We start from the raw sequence: 21,910 nt of genomic DNA on the forward strand, positions 1-21,910 counted from the left end.
GATCGCAGGATCAGGTTCCCTGTTACATCGTAGGGATTCAGCTGAGTTCTATCGTAGGGACAGATCTCCTCTCTTTCCTTAGCTCTGGTAGCAGAACATAACATTAAGTCTCCTCTTAGCCTTCTTTTTTGCAAGCTAAACATTCAAAGATCTTTAACTGTTGTTCATAGGACATAGTTTGCAGTCCGCTCACCATTCTGGTAGCTCTTTTCTGAACTTGCTCCAGTTTTTTTAAGTCTGTTTTAATATGTGGTGCCCAGAACTGGACACAGTATTCCAGATGAGGACCATGAAGGAGTAGAAGGGAATAATTATTTTACGTGAGCTATTCTCTGTGCTTCCCTTAATACATTCCAGAACTGTGTTTGCCTTTTTTGCTGCTGCATCACACTGTTGACTCATGTGCAGATTGTGATCTATTAGTATACCCAAGTCTTTTTCACATGTGCTGTTGCTTAGTACTATTCCTCCCATTCTGTAGATGTAATTTTCATTTTTCTTGACCAGATGTAGAATCTTTTATTTCTCCCTGTTAAATACCATTCTGTTAGTCGCTGCCCATTGTTCAAGCTTTTCTAGATCCTTCTGGATCCTTTTTCTGCCTTCTCTAGTGTTAGCTATCCCTCCTAACTTTCCATGTCTGCAAAAACTGCATTTACAATAATGTTGAAAAACACTGGAGCCAGGATAAACTGGACTGAGGCAGGGCTTCTTGGACCTTCTTTGACTTTTTGAATTAAATGTGCCTGATTGTTAAGGGTGTGTGAATATCTCTACCCAGCCAGGGGGGTGATCCCAAAAAGAAGGCAGAAAAGGAAAGACTCATGTTTGGAAGTTTGCAGTTGGTGCTGTGTCTGTGAAGGGAAAGGATCTGCTGCTGCGGCCAGATCCTGGTGCCATTGTATGGACTATTAGAGATTGGGGAACATCGGCCTTGTGGTATTGTGATGTCTTGCCCACCCTGCTGTATTTGAGGAACTAGTCTAAGGACTGTAATGCATTTTTCCTGGTGTCGGATTATCGGATGGCGCCACATTGCAGACTCTAAGGAATCATATCTATGATTAGTGGAACATTCTTCCAGGCCCAATAAAGGTCTTTTGGATTGTTCACTGGTCTGTTATCACTGCCTAGTCTGTCAAACACCACGTCACAGCCTATAGAGCTCCTGCAGAAATTAATTGTCAAAGTTACTCTTGGGTGTCCATTTCTCCATTGCTGACAAGAGTGCAACAGAACCCTATTCTTAAGATGCATGCATGTTCCATTGGTGGGATGTTCATCTATTAGAGATTTATGTCCATGCAGGTGGAGGCGCTTTAACCCCTTCCCAACCTTGAAAGTACTCAGTACTCCTCAGTCGGCATGTACTTGCCGACCTTAGACGTACTGAGTACATCTTGGCTAAAATGTGGCACCGCGACCATTGTGGCGGTGCTCGCATTCGTCTGCTGGCGGAGCAGGACACATGGCGCCGTCATCCCTGGGGGTTTTGCCGCCCCCCCGGGACTATAATTGCTGTGATTGGCTGCTCAACTCTGAACAGCCAATCACAGCGTTTTCAGATTGCCTGAAACACTGATGTCCAGCTTATGACCGATACTGTAAGAGCACTGATCATAAGCTGGAGCCTAGCAACGTCAGCGTCACCAGGGCCAGCTCTGGTTGGTGCAATTGACGATGATGTCGATTTCACCAATCAGCGCGCATAGAGGTGATCTGAAATTCGGCAGTATTGGAGTGTTGACGTTTTGTATAACACTCTAGTGTTCCGCATGGCCATGACCTGTAAATGTTTTGAGGCCATCCACAAATTCTTGCATTATCATGAAAATGTACGGTGTCCTCCCCCGAGATGACCCCAACTTTGACCGACTTTTCAAAGTTCGGCCGGTCATTGAGCGCTTCAGAAACAAGTTTGCTGAGGTCAGGGTAGGGCCGGCGTCAGCACCCAGCGCACCCGGGCAAGTGCTGGGGCCCTGAGCAGGCAGGGGGGCCCATTCACGGTCGGGCACCCTGCCGGGCTATGGGCGGAGGAGAGCGGTACCAGCGCCCGCCCTTCTCCCCCGCTTGCTCAGGGCCCCGGCAGCCGGATACTTACCTCTCCCCGTGCCTCCGCAGATCCGCCGTCTTCCTGCTGTGCACTCCTTGTGACGTCTCAGGTCAGAGGGTGCGGTGACATCTTTCCACCGTGCCCTCCCCTGAGCCATCACAGGCAGCGCAGTGCGGGACGCCGCTGGCAACGCTGGAGTCCAGACCCGAGCAGCGGCAGCAGGTGAGGAGGAGTGAGGTGAGTATTTGATTTTTTTTTTAATGTATGGAGGCATGGGGCATTATATGGGGGGGGGGGTGTGACATCCTGCATGGGGCATTATATGGAGGGGTGACATCCTGCATGGGGCATTATATGGGGGAGTGACATCCTGCATGGGGCATTATATGGGGGGTGACATCCTGCATGGGGCCTTTTAAAGAGAGGGGGGTGATATCCTGCATATGGCATTATATGGTGGAGGAAATGGACATCCTGCATGGGGCATTATATGGGGGGGAAGGGTCATCCTGCATAGGGCATTATATGGGGGGGAGAAGTGACATCCTGCATGGGGCATTATATGGGGGGTGATAGCCTGCATGGGGCATTATATGGGGGGTGACATCCTGCATGGGGCATTATAAGGGGGGGAACAGCCTGCATGGGGCATTATAAGAGGGGAAACCGCCTGCATAGGGCATTATGTGGGGGTAACAGCCTGCATGGAGCATTATATGGGGACCAGTATCCTGTATAGAGCGTTATATGGGGGGCCAGTATTCTGTATGGAGCATTATATGGGGGCCAGTATTCTGTATGGAGCGTTATATGGGGGCCAGTATTCTGTATGGAGCGTTATATGGGGGCCAGTATTCTGTATGGAGCGTTATATGGGGGCCAGTATTCCGTATGGAGCGTTATATGGGGGTCAGTATTCCGTATGGAGCATTTTATGGGGGCCAGTATTCCGTATGGAGCGTTATATGGGGGTCAGTATTCCGTATGGAGCATTTTATGGGGGCCAGTATTCCGTTTGGACCGTTATATGGGGGCCAGTATTCCTTATGGAGCATTTTATGGGGGCCAGTATACTGTGTGTTGCCTGGACCCGTGGAAGCGTGATAGACACGCGAAACGGCCGTCGTCCGCAAAAGGTGCTGCTTCCCTGCATTTTTAATGAAAATGGAATAAAAGAAGATTTTATTACATCGGTATGCGACCCCCCATTTTTCATGTATGAATTGTGACTTACTTTGTTTCTGGAGGGAGTTGCACCCGATGGTAAGATTGATTGCTCCAGCTGATGAGGTCGAGCTTCTGGAGTCTCTGCACAAGGACTGAGTCGCTGCAGTGCTGGTTGCCTGTGCATTTGTATTTATACTGTGTGGAGCGATTCTCCGGTTTCTGATCTATTTTGGAATTTACAATAGATATCGCTCATGTAATGTAAGAAGTGAAATCTTTGCATTGTACTATATATATATATTTCTCTGCGGTATCCGTGCATCATGAATCGTGGTATGTGTTAAAGGGGCCCACTGAGACTCTTTTGCCAGGGGCCTAGAAAAACCTGGAGCCGGCCCTGGCCGAGGTGTACAACTGCCAAGGGGAGGCTCAAATTCCAACAGTACCTGCCCAGCAAGAGGGCCAGGTACGGAATTAAACTCTATAAGCTGTGTGAGAGTACCTGAGGGTGCACACACAGGTTTAGAGTTTATGAAGGGAAGGACACCCATATTCAACCCCATGAATGCCTCCGTCCTGAGAGTGAGTGGGAAAATTGTGTGGGATTTGGTGCACCCACTGCTGGATCAAGGTTATCATCTCTATGTAGATAACCTTTATACCATCATCTCACTCTTCAGGTCCCTCTCTGCTTGAGGTACCACAGCGTGTGGTACTTTCCGCAAAAATCAGAGAGGACTCCCTAAGACGCTAATTAGGCCGCTGCTCAGAAAAGGCGAGATCAGAGCCCACTGTAGCGACAACCTGCTGGTGGTCAAGTACAAGGACAAGAGAGTTGTTCTTTTTTTGACCACCATACATGGTGATGGCAGCACCCCCAGCACTGTACAAGGTACCTCTACACAGGTCCACAAACCACACTGTGTAGTGGGGTACAACAAGTACATGGGGGGAGTTGATCTCTCTGATCAAGTCCTCCAGCCGTACAGTGCCATGAGAAAGGCCAAGGTGTGGTACAAGAAGCTGGCCGTGCACAACATACAGATGGCAATGTACAATGATTTCATGCTATCACAATGTGCAGGCCGACCAGTATGTACCTTCAGTTCCAGGAGGTAGTGATTAAGGCCGTGCTATTTGGCAGTCAGGAAGGAGCGGGCCCCGGTACTTCCGGAACTGAAGGTGCTCGTATCATACCAGGCCAATATTTTGTTGGTGAAGTCCCTCAAACTGCAAAGAGAGGAAGGTTGCAAAAAAGATGCTGAGACTGTTACAAAAGGGGATTACGCAAGGACACCATATGGCAATGTTACACCTGCCTCGACAAACGTGGCCTGTGTATAAAAGAATGCTTCAGACTGTACCACACATCTATGGACTACTAAATTCATTTCTGACTTAAACAACTCACGCATGACAACCTGACGTACTCTACACAACTCACGTATGACAACCTGACGTACACTACACAACTTATGTATGCCAACCTGATACACTCTTCAAAATTTACATATGCCACCACATTATAAAATTCACATACCAGGACACACTAAATCAATTCCAATATAGGGTCACTTGTGGGGAAGGGGGGGTCTACTGTTTAGGCACATCTGGGGCTCTGCAAATGTAACATGATGCCTGAAGACCAGTCCATCAAAGTCTGCATTCCAAAACGTCACTCCTTTCCTTCCGAGCCCTGATGTGCGTCCAAACACATGCTCCCACATATGGGGTATCAGTATACTCAGGAGAAATTGCACAGCAGATTTTGAGGTCCATTTCTCCTGTTACCCTTGTGAAAATGAAAAATTGGGGGCTAAAACATTTTTGTGAAAAAATGTGATTTTTCTTATTTTCATAACTCAAAGTTATAATTTTCTGTGAAGCATTTGGGTGTTCAAGGTGCTCACCACACATGAAGATACATTCCTTGGGGGGGTCTAGTTTCCAAAATTGGGTCACTTGTGAGGGGTTTCCACTGTTTAGGCACATCAGCGGCTCTGCAAATGCGACATGACTCCCGCAGACCATTTCATCAAAGTCTGCATTCCAAAACGTCACTCCTTCCCTTCCAAGCCCTGACGTGCGCCCAAACAGTAATTTTATCCCACATATGGGGTATCAGCGTACTCAGGAATAATTGTACAACAGAGTTTGAAGTCCATTTTCTCCTGTTACCCTTGTGAAAATAAAAAAAATTGGGGCTAAAAGATCATTATTGTGGAAAAAAAGTATTTTTTTTATTTTCACGGCTCTACGTTATAAACTTTTATGATGCACTTGGGGGTTCAAAGTGCTCACTACACATCTAAATAAGTTCCTTAAGGGGTCTAGTTTCCAAAATGGTGTCACTTGTGGGGGGGTTCCACTGTTTAGACACAGCAGGGGCTCTCCAAACGCAACATGGCGTTTGCTAATTATTCCAGCAAATTTTGCGTTGAAAAAGTCAAACGGTTCTCCTTCCCTTCCAAACCCTGCCGTGCACCCAAACAGTAGTTTTCCCCCACATACGGGTTATCGGCGTACTCAGGAGACATTGCACAACAACTTTTGGGGTCCTATTTCTTCTGTTACCCTTGTGAAAAAAAAAAGAAAATAGGGGTCTAAATAAAATTTTAGTGAAGAAAAGTTAAATGTTCATTTTTTCCTTTCACATTCCATTAATTCCTGTGAAACACCTGAAGAGTTAATAAACTTCTTGAATGTGGTTTTGAGCACCTTGAGGGGTGCAGTTTTTAAGTTGGTGTCACTTTTGAGTATTTTCTGTCATATAGACCCCTCAAAGTCACTTCAAATGTGATGTGGTCCCTAAAAAAAGGGTTTTGTAAAAATGAGAAATCACTTGTCAACTTTTAACCCTTATAACTTACTAACAAAACTTTTTTTTTTCAAAAATTGCGCTGATGTAAAGTAGACATGTGGGAAATGTTATTTATTAACTATTTTGTGTGACATATCTCTCTGATTTAAGTGCATAAGAATTCAAAGTTTGAAAATTTAAAAGTTTTCAAAATTTTCGCCAAATTTCCATTTTCTCAGAATCAGTGGGATTTGTTGAAGCGTTCCAGAGTTATTATTACCTCATAATGTGACACTGGTCAGATTTGTAAAAATTGGCCTGGTCATGAAGGTGCAAACAGCCTTGGGAGTGAAGGGGTTAAATAGTAATTGTCTCCCAGCCATTGGCTGGGGACACAATAGGACGGCGTGAACGGCCCCTTTAAGAAGGAGGGAGCATGCCCTAAGCACAGTGCCTGGGGATCTGCGCGCAGTGCGCATACCTCCGACATCAGCAGCTGGAGAGGAGCGGGACCGCGGCAGTGAGTGAGTTGACGTCTCTACCGGGGGAGGGAGGCAGAGTGCAGAGACGCTGGCAGTACAATATTTATTCCATGCTCTTTAAAAACAGTGAAAAAATATAAAAAAGAGTAGATAAAATCATGTGGATAACACGTTTCGAACCATACTGGTTCTTAATCATAGCCTAGCGGTTCGAAACGCGTCATCCACATGATTTTTTTCCACTCTTTTTTCTATTTTTTCACTATGTTTTAAAAGAGCATGGGATAAATACAGTGGGGAAATTAAGTATTTTATACACTGCCAATTTTGCAAGTTTTCCCACCTACAAAGAATGGAGAGGTCTGTAATTTTTATCATAGGTACACCTCAACTGTGAGAGACAAAATCTACAAATAAAAAACAGAAAATCACATTGTATAATTTTTACATAATTAATTTGCATTTTATTGTATGAAATAAGTATTTGATACAATAGAAAAACAGATCTTAATATTTGGTACAGAAACCTTTGTTTGCAATTACAGAGGTCAGACGTTTCCTGTAGTTCTTGACCAGGTTTGCACACACTGCAGCAGGGATTTTGGCCCCCTCCTCCATACAGATCTTCTCCACATCTTTTAGGTTTCTGGGCTGTCGCTGGTCAACATTGAGTTTCAGCTCCCTCCAAAGATTTTCTATTGGGTTCAGGTCTGGAGACTGGCTAGGCCACTCCAGGACCTTGAAATGCTTCTTACAGAGCTACTCCTTAGTTGCCCTGGCTGTGTTCCCTCTCACAGTTCAAGTTTACTTAAAAATTACAGACCTCTCCATTCTTTGTAGGTGGGAAAACTTGCAAAATCTGCAGTGTATCAAATACTTATTTACCCCACTTGTATGACTTTTTAAGTCCTTCTTGAGAATTGCTAGATTTCTACTTTAAATTGGTACTATTCCACCCAGTAACCTGCTGAGTTTCTATTATCTGTGCATCCCTCCCTAAATTTGTGGATCCAGGAATTATACTTAACCTTGGGGGAGCTGATAAGTATTTCCTCCTTTTTACCATCGGTATGTATTGGTGATAAGGTTTTGAAGAATGCTTTTGTTGTCGTTACAGGTAAAGGTGATGTGTTTGGAGACATATTCTGGAAAGAGACCACCCTGGCTCCATCTTGTGCCAATGTCAGAGCTCTGACATACTGTGATCTTCACGTAATAAAGCGAGATGCCTTACAGAAAGTCCTGGAGTTCTACACTGCCTTTTCCCACTCCTTTTCCCGAAACCTTATTCTTACCTATAACCTGCGTAAAAGGGTGAGTGCAACTCGAAATTATGTTTTAGAACCAGGGCTGTGGAGTCGGAGTTGAAGCCCATTTTGGTGGAGTCGGAGTCGGTATAAAATGGACCGACTCCAACTTCTAAAATTGGGTGCAGTAATTCAATGCAGTTTGTAGGGAATATTTTTTCATAATAATTTGGGAAAGTTATGTAATGTCCTATAAATGTCTGTCCTGTTCCTGATCTAAGGGTCTAGACTTTTAGCTGAGATGAATCTGTGCTTCAGTAAATTTATCACTTAAACATGAGTCATGTATGAAGGAGTCGGAGTCGTGGAGTTGGAGTCGGTGTCATGGAATTTGAGGAGTCGGAGGTTTGGCTTACCGACTCCACAGCCCTGTTTAGAACTTATCTCTGTGATGACATTATATTATTATATTACTCTTCATCACAAATATGACTGCATGAAGGGGATATCAACTTGTTGTGTGGTTATCGGAGTTGTGTAGGATCACTCTTGTTTGTAGACTGAATGACAATGTAAAGATATTTTCTCCTGCTATTGATTGTATGACATCTTACGCTGTATTTAGATAGTCTGACCAAGGATGTTAAAGGATGCGCAAGCCAATCGGTGGTCATTAAATGTCCTGTTTAGACCAAATGACCGCACTTCCATGTGCACAGAATGATCGTTCTGTTGGTATTAAAGATCATCTCACCCAACGAACAAGTGTTTTGCTCGTTTGTTGGGTGATTGTTAGGAATGCTCCTTCATGATTATGGGAACTTACTTTCTTCCTTAATGGGGGGAGGTGGAGAAAGGCAGACGAGCATGGTACCAGTTATCAGCCTGTTTGGTAGGCCTCCGAATTCAATGAAGGGTTTAGCAATCACCAAGTTTCCCTCATTGCTGGCTCTGTACATTCTGTAGCGTTCGTTCCTGGTATTACTGATCGACTTCGGCTCAGTTTCATATGAATATAACTGAGCTGCAGTACCAAGCATAACCACTAATTGGCGCTATGTCTGATAAACAATATAGGAATGCTCCTTTAATCATTTGATATGCGGGACTGCCCACCAGTCTGGTATTGAAGCATAAGCCATCAATATCAAATTGGCACAAATAAGACCTTTAATAGATACTAGGCTCTTTATGAAAGCTGTAAAAAGACTGCAATGAAAATATATAGATCAAAGGGCCCCCTATAACAAAAAACATAACAGGTTCCTATCATGGTGCTGCTTCATGTCATCCCACCCCAAGACAGGAGGACCTGTGTGCCAGGGACAATTTTAGGGGCTGACAAACCAGACTATTGCCCGAGGCACCAAATTCATAGGATGGTTTACAATTTTATGGCACAGTTTTGTGCTGACTACATGGTTTTGTTATTTGGATACTTTAAGGGGCTTTTATTTGGCTATGCTGTGCGGACATTAAAATACTTACTATTTGGCATTGGATGGGAGTATTTATGTTTAAAAATTAAGGTAAAACGTGCAAAACTATCGGACGATGTTGAGGGGGTAAGAGCTACTTTGTTTGTTGCCTACTGTCCTGGACCCCCTCTATTACATGGCCCGGTAAGCAGCAACATGGACAACCACTATCATTTTGAAAGAGGACAACTCAAAGATTTCTATTTATTTTTAGATTTTTTTCTTTCTCTACTTTTTTTTTTACACTTTTATATTTGGATTATTAGGTAAGTTTTTTACATACTAGATGTCTAAAAAAAAAAAGGAATCATAAGTGACTGTTTCTTTTTTTTACCATCGTTGTGACTCATTGGTGTATACGGGAATTGTCTGAAATGAAAACCCTCTGTTCATTGTTTTAAAGGTGAGATTTTGTTTTACCTTCTATGTTATTTTTAGACAGCAAAGGAGAAAAAAATGTCATTTCTGTCACTAATAGGATGTCAAGAGAGCAATTCTAAGCTTCTGCTTGAGGTTAGGGAATGAGTCAGAGGCCTCGCTGTGATTTATGCCTAAAAACCAAAGTGCACCAAGAGAACGTATGGGATCAGAGCTTTGCCCTGTGCATGGGACGATGGGATGAAATGGTCATAAGTGGCACCGAGTTCAAATGTCATAGTGGCCTGTCAATCTAGAGAGGGTCAGAGGGTTTCTGACATTTCTATGATGACATTTTTGCTGAAATTATCAAGAGGCTGTGGATTTTAAGCCAACTAAATGTTATAGATCCTGATCCAACCAGAAAAGGTAGCAAAGCCGCAAAATAAAATATATTAATAAACACAAACACATATACTAATAATAATAATAATAATAAAGCAAAATAAAGTAGTAGAAATAATATTCATTTTCATAGAAGATTTTGGAGTGGAAAATAAGAAGAAATTATCCAAATGCAAAGCTCAAAAACCTCCTGGAGGATTTGCTTAGTTTCTTGGTGTTCTTTTTTTTTTGTTCCTGTAGCGGTTTGGTTTGAAAAAAAAAAGCGCATGTCATTTCTTTGAAGGAGATTGTGCTGGACTCCGCTCCAAACAAGGCACTAGTCTAATCAAAAGGCTGCGAAAAAATGGTTTTAGAAAAATTAATAAACCTTCCAAAATGTCTCCAAAACCACTTTGGGAAATGCTTCAGGAAAGAAACACTCCTCCAAAAAGCCCCAAAGAAGGAGTTTTCCTGATTTCCTGAAGACTTGAAAAATGTAACATTTTTGAATGCCTCAAAAAAAAACCTCTGTGTGAACATAGCCTAAAGTTTTGTGCATATTTTTGGAGAAGTTTTTGAAGGGGGTCCATTACAAAAACACCTGACAAATAGCTTGAAAGAATCAAATTCAATTCTATTGTGAAACTACTTTGCTGTTCGTATGTGCAGTGTTTTGAGTACTTCAGGTTTTGAAAAATGCATGGTGGAAAAAGAAAATGTGCATGTCACTTCTTTAAAGCAGCTCCTACAAACTAGGCTTAATAGCTCAAACAGCTGCAAAAAGAAAACTTAAGTGAAAAAAAACCTCTTCCAAAAATCTTCAACACGTCTTCAAATTTGCTTCAAGCAAACACTTCAGGAAATTAAAAACTCCTTCAAAAACTTCCCAAAGAATGACTATTTTCTGTAGTTTTTTCTGCTTGAAAAAAATCTTCGATTTTGAACACCTCAAAAACCTCTATTTGTATATATCCTTAGAGTATATTCACACTGCATCTTTTTCACAGCAGTTAAAAAAACGTTTTTTTCTGTAGGAATTACTCATTTTCTCTGGGTTTTGTGAACCTAAAGCTTCTTTTTTTAGCATTTCTTGTTCATTTTCTGATCGTTAGCCCAGCATTTTTTAAGAGATTTTTGGACATCTTTTAGAAATGTAAGGAAACGCAGCATTTATTGAAACTAAAAGCGCTGGAAAAATACTCAAAATTGCCTTCCCATTGACTTTTCTTGTAAAATATTGAGCGTCCTCCTAGCGGCAAATGGCAGAAGTATGTACTTGTTACTTCTTTTAAACTCTCGGTGTCTTAGAAAGCCTGAAGAGTTTAAAAAACCTTCAAAAGCCTGAACATATGAACAGCGAGTCGTTTTCCCATGCAAATTAAGAAGAACATTCCTTTGAATATCTTTTAGTTTTTCTGCCATTTTTGCTGGAGCAAACGTACCCTTAGGATTCTCCCAGTCAGTGACAGATCTGGTGTCCTTATGTGGCAAAGGGTCAATTGACCCATCCTTAGAAATCAGGGCTTAGTGCTACTGCAACGGTCCTATGCAACCCACTTTAAAGGTATCTGTCCAGCGGAGAAAATCGGAAATTTGAGAAGTGTTGCGGATTTGAAAGCAAAGTTTCTCAATTCATGCTGCACAATACAAAGGGTGAAATGTGGGGACACCATTCTTGTCTAATCAGTGCTTGGAGTTTATCACAATTTCTATGTTTTTGTTTGTCCTCTTGATTTTTGAGGATTGACCACAATTTCTCAATGGACTTGAGATTTGGGGAGTTTCTTGATCATGGACCCAAAATTTCAATGTTTTGTTCACCGAGCCCGAGCCACCGACCTTGTGACATGGTCTCCATTGTGCTGGAAAAAGCATCATCACCAAATTGCACCTGGATGGTTGGAAGACTATGTTCTTGGAGGAGGTTTAGATCCCATTCTTTATTCAAGGCAGTGATCTTAGGAAAAAGTGTGAGTGAGCCCTTCCATGGATGAAAAGCCCCTACACATGAGTGGTCTCAGGAGGCTTTCCTGGATGGAGGCAAAGGACTCATGGTAGCACTCACCTTTTCTTCTCCAGACAATCATTCTTAAAGATGTCCAAAAAACATTCTGTAGGGTGCTTCATCAGAGAAAATAACCCCAGTCCTCTGCAGCCCAATCCCTGTACTTCTGCCATACTTATTTTCTCTGATGAAGCCCTCTTCATCAGGCTGCAGATGAACTGATTTTACACTGTTCTCAATGAACCTTAAAGAACCGGAAGAACAAGTCTAAAATTGTAATATAGATTGTTATATTGAAAAACCCCTTGCCAAAATGTTTAAAAAAATGCAATTAATGGAAAAAACTGGTTTGAACAATAGGTCCTTTACTGATAATACATTCCCATTAATTCCCTCATGTACTTCCGTCTTCAGGAGCTTTAGTTTGTTTGATTAACAAGGACAGGGCAACCAAGTACAGCAATACATGGTGGTGGTGCACAATGATTATATATGTCTGCTACGAGCTGCAGAAAATAAGCCAGAAGTGTGTTTATTCACAGGGAAAAGATTCTGATTCTGCTTTCTGTCATGCTACCGATGTCAGACATATTGAAATAAAATGCATTATTGATGCCTATCTTGCCATATACCGAGGTTTTATGACATTAGGATGCACAGCGAGACTTGAAAACTGCTCACCAGATCTGCTTTACTCATTTAAGACAGTTTGCAGCATAAAATAGCAAAACCTGCACTTCATCATTGTAGAGCGGCATTACTCATTCAGTTTCATCTGATTTAGCTTCATCTGATTTAGCTTCATCTGATTTAGCTTCATCTGATTCAGCTTCATCTGATTCAGCTTCATCTGATTCAGCTTCATCTGATTCAGCTTCATCTGATTCAGCAGACTGCCTTGTTAGAAATCAAAGCAGTTTCCCATCTTTTAGACAAAGTCACTGGCAGAATAAACAATTACATCCATTGGTTGCAAGGTGATGCCGACTCTGATTATGGTCATTCACTTTCCACTTTCTTCTCGATCCAGCCCAGACCTCCAAGATGACTTCTCTCAGCCACCATTTCTCTCTGCAGAGTTTGCTGTCCCCCTTCGTTCACTGCACAATAATAGTGGCCCCTCAGTGACCCCATAGTAGTGAATCCCCCCCTTGTGTTCCACACAGTAATACTCCACTATGTATCCCTCTCATAGTAGTGGTGGCCCCCAACAAATTAATTCTCCACCTGGATACGGTTGTGAAGACACTTGCTGATTACATAAATGTCTAAAATTGGAAGACCCCTTTAATTTTCACTAGTCTAAAAATCTATAGCACCCTTTTATCTGCTTATTTCTGATCCCCAAAAAACTGTTATAAGAGTAACGAGTTTAGGGCCATAGTATAATTTCATGCCTTATATTCATAGAGTGATGGATTGTTATTTTGTGTCTTAGTCATATTTATATGAGGTCTTTTATTTCATTTTCAATTTATTTTATTTTTTTGGAAACAGAATTTTTATATAAAAAAAAAAAAATCAATAAAAACTAATCATGTAATCAGAAGACATCATGATCTCCTGGAACCGACTAGTAACAAATAACAATACCCGCTTCACCCCAATCACCAGTAGTGATGGTAAATCTCAGAAGGCCTCTGTCTAGGTCAACTCAATATTACTCCATTATGGATTGAACTCTGATAGACTCTCGAAAATCATCAAGTTGAAGGCTAAAGCCTCACAAGCAAGAAAGCTAGCAGACCCTCGTCTGGCCACAGGTCACATTCTACGAAAAATATGATCTGCATGTATAATAACGACCATAATAATTATTATAATGATATTCAATTAAATTCCTCATCCAACTGTTCCTATTCCTCCGAGTATATGTAAATTTTTATTCAGTGGGACAAGCAACCAGTGTATTTCTAGTTTTTGAGGGAGATTTACTAAGATCAATTTGGCTGCGTTCTGGCATAAATTGCATCAAAAAAGTGGCGTCCGTGGGGTTCACCTGTTCTGAAAAGTATGCATCCAGCTAGATTTATTATACAGTTTGTCTATCCATAGTGTTCCTAATCTGAAAAATTGATAATCCATGTTTGAAGATGCTTAAAGGAACTTTGTCAGCACAAAATGACTGTTCAAACCAAGTACAAGTGCTCGGTGCACCCTTGGTGTAGCCAAACTGCTCAGTGCACCTTCCCACCTACTTGTTTTCCATCTATTCTCTACCCTTCTCTGGCTCTATAAAGTCAGAGCTGTCAATCAAAGAAGGGGGAGGCGGAAACGATTTGACTCTGAATTTGCTGGTAACTCGGTGGGAAGTTGCTCCAAGGAAGCACAGAGCCTGTGGAGTGGTGCAAAGGGAACTACCATTACGGACACTGATTTGAACAGACACTCTGTGCTGACAGAGTCCCTTTAAAGCAATTTGTTGATTGTTAGTGACGCGCCCCTGGGCCTGTGTCGCGCTGCGTTGCGCACGCGGGAGCTTACCCGGAGCCGGATCTCTTGAGGGTTGTAGTCTCGTGGCGGTGACCCGGTCCGTGCCCAGGGAGTCAAACTGAGCGGCGATGTAACAGCGGTAGATGCAGGACGACTACGCCACCCGTTGAATGCAGCTATGGAGCTGCCGCTGCAGGACAGTCCGCTGAGGCCGGTGGATGGATGGTGCAGCGTAGATGGTATAACCCCCAACGGGAGGGGTATGGCCTCAGGGCAGCAGATGTGGATGATGGGGGTAGCAGGAACCACTCAGAGACGGTGCGGTGTAATTCAGGGTCTTTACTGGTAACAACGATAGACCCTCCCGGAGTACTTGCTAGTGAACGGGGCCTGGTCAGTCCTTGAGCAGATGGGATCTCCCCTGGCCAGGCGGAGTTGTAGGCCTCCCAAACTGACTGTACTCTTCTGGCTACCTTGCTAGAAGCGGATATAAGTAGCCCGCGTCCCTGAGTGTACCGTGTGGTGCTCACCCGTATGGCCGGTGACTCGGGGCCTTCTAATGGCTTCCGCTCCACGATGGCGGTGCTGGTCCCACGCGTGTGACCGTGCCTTCGGGTTTCTGGGCCTGAGGACCTGAAATCCCCTGCCGGTCGGCTTCTGCTGCTGGGTAAGAGTTAGTCCCCACAGCCTCGGACGCCGGGTCCGGTAAGAAAGCTTCTCAGTCAGGGCGAGCTCTGCAGCTGCCAGCCCCTGACTCGTAGTAATATTGCTCCCAATGAGCTTCTGCTGTTTCTTCCTATGCTGCTTCTCTGTCTCTACTCTCCTTGACTGACTAACCCTGCCTCAGCCCAGGGTTTATACAGGGGAAGTTCTTCCCCTCCCAAGACTGGGCAGGAGGTGTGGCATGCACAGGATCCCTAACCAAAGGACCTCCCACCTGCTCTCAGACATAACATTACATTACTGTGGAAAACCAGACCCCTGGGGTGCCACATTAGATTAAATAATTACATTATCTAATACTTTGAGTAATGCAACATAAGAAAACATTTTTTCTCTGCCTGTGCCTGAGACGTTGGTTATTCATCATTGTGTGACTACTCTTCTGTACTTCCACTATTCCACATCTTTTTTTTTCTACCCTACAAATTTATAAGTTTGCTTTGACGTATCCTATTTTTTTCTTTTTTTATGGCTTTTATTTATTTTTTTTTGTAGTTTGTTTTCCATATGCAGTTTTATTTTGCTAATTTTTTTCATTTTAAAACATTGTGATGGGATGGATCAGACACTTCAACTTTCAGTTAGTAGCGCCAAAATACTTACATCCCAGTTATCACATCGAAAAATAAACAACATGTATTAAAGAAGAATTTTACTTTATTTAAGAACTAGGGTAAACGATAATATACATTTTTTAGTAATCACTGAAATTGCACTGAACGAGGGGAGGGGAGGCCAGAACAGATGGTTACCTACAATCCATACCTGCGGAAATATGCTGAAAACAACCTCTCTTGGGGTCCAATGGAAAACGACCACTGGCATTTTCATGAAGCAGCTTGGCCTGGGTGAACTCCGTGTTTGTAATGAAACACACCTTTGATTTACATAGAAGGTGCAGAGATCACAGAGGAGAGCAGGGCTGTGTGTCCTTACATGTCTCACAGGAGAGAGCCTGCCCTTAGGGGCGTGTTCTTTTTTCTCCTGCATGACACCTCTTGCTTATGATTGGTCAAGGTCATGCAGGGGAAAAAGTACACGCCTCCAGAGAAGAATCTCTGCTAACGCCCCTTTGGTCTTAGCAACAATTACAATCTAACTTTTAAATGTTAAAGTCACTGCAACACAGATGAGAAAAAAAAAACTGTTTTATTCAGTTCTGCAGCCACTATTCCATGATATGGCCAGTTTAGTATGCTGAGACTGGTGAATGGCCATCTTTAAATGTTTTGTGTAACAGAAAGCTTAGCTATTACTATGTAAAAGAAGGGGATGTCCGAACACCTTCTATCAATTCTGCAATGTCTTTTGCTTTATCCTTATGCAGCCAGGTAAATCCGCCATGGAGGCTGAGTTCTTTGTTCGCGTATGTGCAGTTTCTTTTTTAAGAGAAGTCAGGCAATGGATCATTGTGCAGTAAAGACTTCCACTACCAGCACTGCTGATGCTCTACAGCAGGGGTCCACAACCTGTGGCGCGCAACAGCCGATGGTGACTTTTGAGAGTAGCCCTTCACCGAAGAGCAGATCTGGATATGACTCGCCTCCTGGGCCGTGGGGTACCCGGAACCGGGCCTTCCGGTGTACTGTGCTGATGGGGGTAGTAGTGGCAACCCGATCCCGTGGCTCAGGGTGGTCAGACCAATTTGTGGCAGTCTATTTATCAGTGTTTTGAATGTCCGACTACGCCACCCGTAGATTGCGGTCAGGGATAACCGCCGCTGCAAGGCAGACCGCTGAGGCTGGTGTTGGTGTGCAGCACAGGGGTAGGATAACTCCCCACGGGAAGAGTGTAGCATGAGGGCAGTGTAAGTGGATGCTGGGGGTGATGGTGAGGCGCAGCAGAAATCACACAGAGTCCAATGGTGCAGTCCAGGGTTTTTACTCACAGTTGTTATCCAAGTCACTTCTGTCAGCAATGACTGCCCGAGCCGTGCTGCGTCCACCAGGTGAGCGGCTCGGTCAACCCCCAGGCAATTCAGGAGTATGGCACAGGACCCCCTTCTGTCCTTTCTCTGGCCTCTCGTGCCCCACCAGTGACCAAACTTCTGTCCAGCTACCGCGGACCATGTCGGGTAAGCGTTGGCCTCTTCTTCCCGCTATCCTATATGGCGACTTCCTAGCAGGTTTGGCGGGGGGTCGCACCAATAAATGATCATGACCTCCGGTTCTTGGGTGAGGGATAATTTACCTTCACCAACTTGGGAATCCGGTACCCTTCCACAGCCTGACCCTTCACCCGATATAACGCGGGTTTGCAACAGTTGCTGTCCGTTCTGCTCTCTTAGGGTCCCTTCTGCCTTCTTGTTTCTGGAGCCCTTCCACTCCTCTGTCTCTTCTCCTTCCTTCCTTCTCCTTCTCCTCTTCTCCTCTCTGCCCCGGCCTTTTCTCTAGGCCTGCCTCGTGGAGCTGAGCTCAGGCTGAGCTGCAGCTCCCTGTCAGCTCTCTCTCCCTTCTGCTCTGACTGAACTGAACTCTGAACTGAACTTCACCCTTGACTAAGATAGCTCCCACCTTTTATCTGCTTCTCTGTGTCTGAGCTCAGGTCACCTGCACCCAATGAGCTCCTTCCTATGCTCCAGAAACCGTCCCCTTCTGCTCCTACATCACTGGGTTCTCTCCCCCCTCCCCACTCCAGCCAGGGACATGGTCAGTTGTGCCTGCATAAATGGGAGCACCGTCGAGCTGTCCCCCGGAAATGGGGTGAGTGTGTGTATGCAGCTAACTGAGCCCTGGTCCACACTCCATCCTTACCTGGGAGTGGAATATCACACCTCTGGGTGAGGTGCAATACCCCTGTAGCAACCGAGCCCTCGGGGCGCTACAGATACGTGTATACTGGAGGGGAGGGGAAGATACGCTAAGTAAACTGGAGATAGGATGATATCGGAAGCACAACTTGTCAACAGCCCACAGAGTGGTAAGAAAAGTAAGTTGGGTAAAAGAAAACGTTGGAGGAGGCATCGAGGAGTGTTTTACATCTGGTGTTAAGAAAAATGAGAGACTAATTAAAGGGACATGCCAGGAAAAATTGATACATTGTGTTATGGTTACTGCAGCATCTGAGGGGGGTGGAGCATGAAACAGGAAATCATAGAACACAAGAATAAAAATGCAGCGCCCCCGTCTCCAAAGGTGTGTGGAGGACCAGCTTACTTCTGGCATGTATAACCTGGCCCGTACAATATTCTGTAGTCCTCTTACTAGAGATCCCTATTAATCTTTATTACATCACAAATCTTCCATGCTCACTTGGTCTCAATACAGATTCCTCACCTTTCCTTTCTTAGCGGCAAAGCAAAGGATAGCCCATTCTTGGAAAAAAATGCACATAGGGATTCTAGCTCTTGTAGATAACTTTTTGACAAACGGGCAACTTGAAAAGTGTCTTGAATGACACTTAGGCTAAATTTCTAAAAATCTGGGACTCGTGGATAATATATGCTCATTAGTGATGAGTGAGCTCTAAAATGGTCGGGTACTCGTTGATCGAGTCGAGCAAATTGGAATGGTCGAGTGCTCGGTCCGAGTAACGAGCCCAATGTAAGTCTATGGGAAACTCGAACATTTTTTTGGCGTCTCCCCCCGGCGGTCTGCAGAGGGACTATAAACTGCCCAAATCGATAGGAACAGTGCTGAAATGACATGGGAACAGCATGGGGCAGACCCCTGGAAACATTTCTGACTCCAAGGTCACTGTTGTGAACAAAGTTGTCAGAGTATTACACCACTTTTACGGACTCATAATAAAACTTACAAAAACTAAACCAAAATGGATTTTCCTGGGAAAAATGTTAAGGAACATCCTTTCCAGGGTAATGACTTGTATATAAGGCAAAATAAATAACCAAAAACAAAACTACTCCTCCACACCTTGGGCTATGTTCATACTTAGCGTTTTTGATGCATTTTTACGCATTTGCATTGCTTTCAATGGTGAAAAATACATTTACCGGTAAATGTCATTTTAACATTTTACTACCTTATCTTCCCATGTGGTGTGCGAGACATCATCAGACACATCCTGTTTCATTTATGACGGAGGGACTCTGAAAGTCACAGATCCTATGTTTATAGGGCCATCAGGCGGCCCTTACTATTCTTAAGTGGCCAGCAGTTGGCCCTCACTATTGTTAGAGATCCATCAGCCAGCTATGCTTTGTTGTTCCCGTTATTAAACAGTTGGTCTCCTATACTGTTACTTTGTATGCAGTGACTGCAAGGGCAGCCAAAAATGTGGATGACTCGCCCCCAGGGGCCTTACAATTCAGGGCAGTATATCACGGTGGCTGGCCCAGGGCGGTCGGTGCACAAAGGGGTATCAATTACTAATAACAGTTCAGAGAATTCGTGACGCCACCTGTGGTGTCTGGTGAAGGCCACCAGCGCTGCAACAGTCCTCTGAGGCAGGTGTCAAGGCAGCTAAAGATGGTACAGCTCCCCACAGGTGGAGCGGGCCTCAGGGCAGTGTAGATAGATAGATGGTGGAAGGTGCACTGGGCGTTGTAGTGTGGTGAGGATTAGTGGCGCCGGTAAAGAAACAGTCAGAGGCTGTTCGATGCAGTCGTCCAAGGTTTTACTTACAGTTCTTAGGCAATTCACAAGTGCGCTTTACAGGTGAAAGCCTTCCCCGTCGCGCTGCGTTCACCGGGCAGGGGTTCAATCCTTCCTGAAGCAATTTAGGAATGCCTGGCGGAACCCCACTTTCTCATGTTCCTACTTTGACCTTCTTCACTCCTGGTCCTTCTCACTGTTGCCCTACGCTGCTCACTCTCAATCCCGCTCGGGTATGCTGAAGTCCTTCCTGTACGTCGGATCCGGGACCAACCTGACCCCCTGGGGATTAGAATGAAGCAACCGATCCCTCCTGACACCTGGCTGGAGCGGGGCGTATGGGTGCCGTCCTGCACGCACTGTACCCCCTGGGATCCTCTTAGTAGAACGGAGCCTACTCCCTGCTCCCCTCCGGGGCCTCTATCCTGGGCCCTAACTTGTGGAGCAGAGCTCTGACTGAGCCTCTGCTCCCAGACTATTCCTCTGAACAGCCCACACTTCACCACCCTGTCCTAATATGGCTTCCTATTATATACCTACTGTATAAGTGCTTCCTGTATCTGCTTCCTCCACCCACACCTACTATTGGTTCCCCCTACCTTTGAGTTCCGCCCCCTACTCCAGCAAGGGTCAGGGCTCAGCAGAAAACTACATTGCGTCTTGCCCCTCCTGCTGGCCTGGAGCAGTGTGGTGTTGGATGTAGGTGGTTGGGGTTCCGTGCAGCACTCCCATCTTACCTGACAGAAGGGAGACACCACACCTCGGGTGAGGTGCAGTATCTCTGTGGCGACTGAACCCTCAGGGGGGCCACATGGACGCACCCCAATACCCCTTTGAAGAGACATAGAGGAGTGCCTCAGTAAAAAAAATTTTCCCATTATAAAGGAGTTGGTCTCCTATAGTGGTAATGCCCATGCAGTGACTGCAATGGCTGCCTAAATTCGGGAAAAACCCCACTAACAATTTAAAAACATATAGAGGAGGGCCTCAGTAACAACATGTTCCCATTAGAAAGGAGCGGTTCTGCTATACAGTTATTGCGTATGCAGTGAGTACAACGGCTGCCTTAATTTGGGAAAAACCCCAGAGGTGCATGGGAATAGACCTCCCAAAAAAAAAAGACACTGGATTTGAGTTTATGTTACGCTGCTATCATTCGGTGGTTTTGAGAAGTCTGGCCCAATCCAGCCCTTGTTCATTTTGTTAAGAGTCAGCCTGTCAGCATTATCAGTTGATAGGCAGATGCGCCTATCAGTTATAATTCCCCCGGCGGCACTAAAAACCTGCTTTGACAAAACGCTAGTGGCAGGGCAGGCCAGGACCTCCAAGGCGTAGAGAGCCAGTTCATGCCACGTGTCCACAGGGACATCATCAGGGCATTACTGCCCTTACTGGCGTATGGGGCCTGGTGAGCAGAGAGGGCCCGGTTGGTGCCCCTTTCTTCTGCCTACCGGGCCCCAGCGGCAGCATTCTGCCGGTTACGTTCCTCAGATGCAGGTTCACTTTAAATCTATTGTCGTGCAGGAAGCTTCCCGCACGGCAATAGTTAGCAGCCGACGGCTACTTACAGGCTGGCGGCTGATGTCAGTTGGGGAAAAATTGGGGAATGTGCTCTGTAAGTGCTGCTCTAGATAACTGTGTTAATTTATGCAGAAATTAGTGCTGGCTGGAAGAAGTGATGGCGGTCTCCGCTGGATGAAGAAGAAAAGCAAAGATGAAGGACTTCACCTAGAGGCATTACCGGTGAGTCAGTGTATTACATGTACACTGACACTATACACTGTATACCATGTACAGAGCTCCTGTGTATAATGGTACTTAGGGTAATATTAGTATTCTGTTTTTTTATTAATGATCAGGATTGCAGTATTCGGTCACTACGTGGCGGTAATATGTGGTCTGGTCATGGTGTGGCAGTATTTATTCCTTGTATGTGGTATTATTCGGTCACTATGTGGCGGTAATATGTAATCTGGTCATGGTGTGATGGTATTTGTCCCTTGTATGTGGTATTATTCGGTCACTATGAGGTGGTAATAGGTGATCTGGTCACGGTGTGGCGGTACTTGTCCCTTGTATGTGGTATTATTCGGTCACAATGTGGTGGTAATTGAGGTCTGGTCACGGTATGGCGGTATTTGTCCCTTGTATGTGGTATTATTCGGTCAGTATGAAGTGGTAATATGTGATCTGGTCACGGTGTGACGGTATTTGCCCGTTGTATGTGG

The 21,910-nt window shown here is 44.6% G+C and overlaps 1 protein-coding gene across 1 annotated transcript in view; it reads left to right on the top strand.

Moving 5' to 3' along the window:
• Window positions 1–21,910, top strand: part of KCNH1 (potassium voltage-gated channel subfamily H member 1) — a 517,594-nt gene that overhangs the window by 373,198 nt on the left and 122,486 nt on the right. Inside the window, exon 10 of the mRNA XM_073671995.1 lies at window positions 7,620–7,816. Coding sequence (XP_073528096.1) covers window positions 7,620–7,816 — 197 coding nt within the window. The remainder of the gene's footprint in view (window positions 1–7,619; window positions 7,817–21,910) is intronic.

Source organism: Phyllobates terribilis, unplaced genomic scaffold (genome assembly GCF_046119375.1).
Source record: "Phyllobates terribilis strain yellow unplaced genomic scaffold, ASM4611937v1 Scaffold_3__8_contigs__length_932513732, whole genome shotgun sequence".
Lineage (NCBI taxonomy): Eukaryota > Metazoa > Chordata > Amphibia > Anura > Dendrobatidae > Phyllobates > Phyllobates terribilis.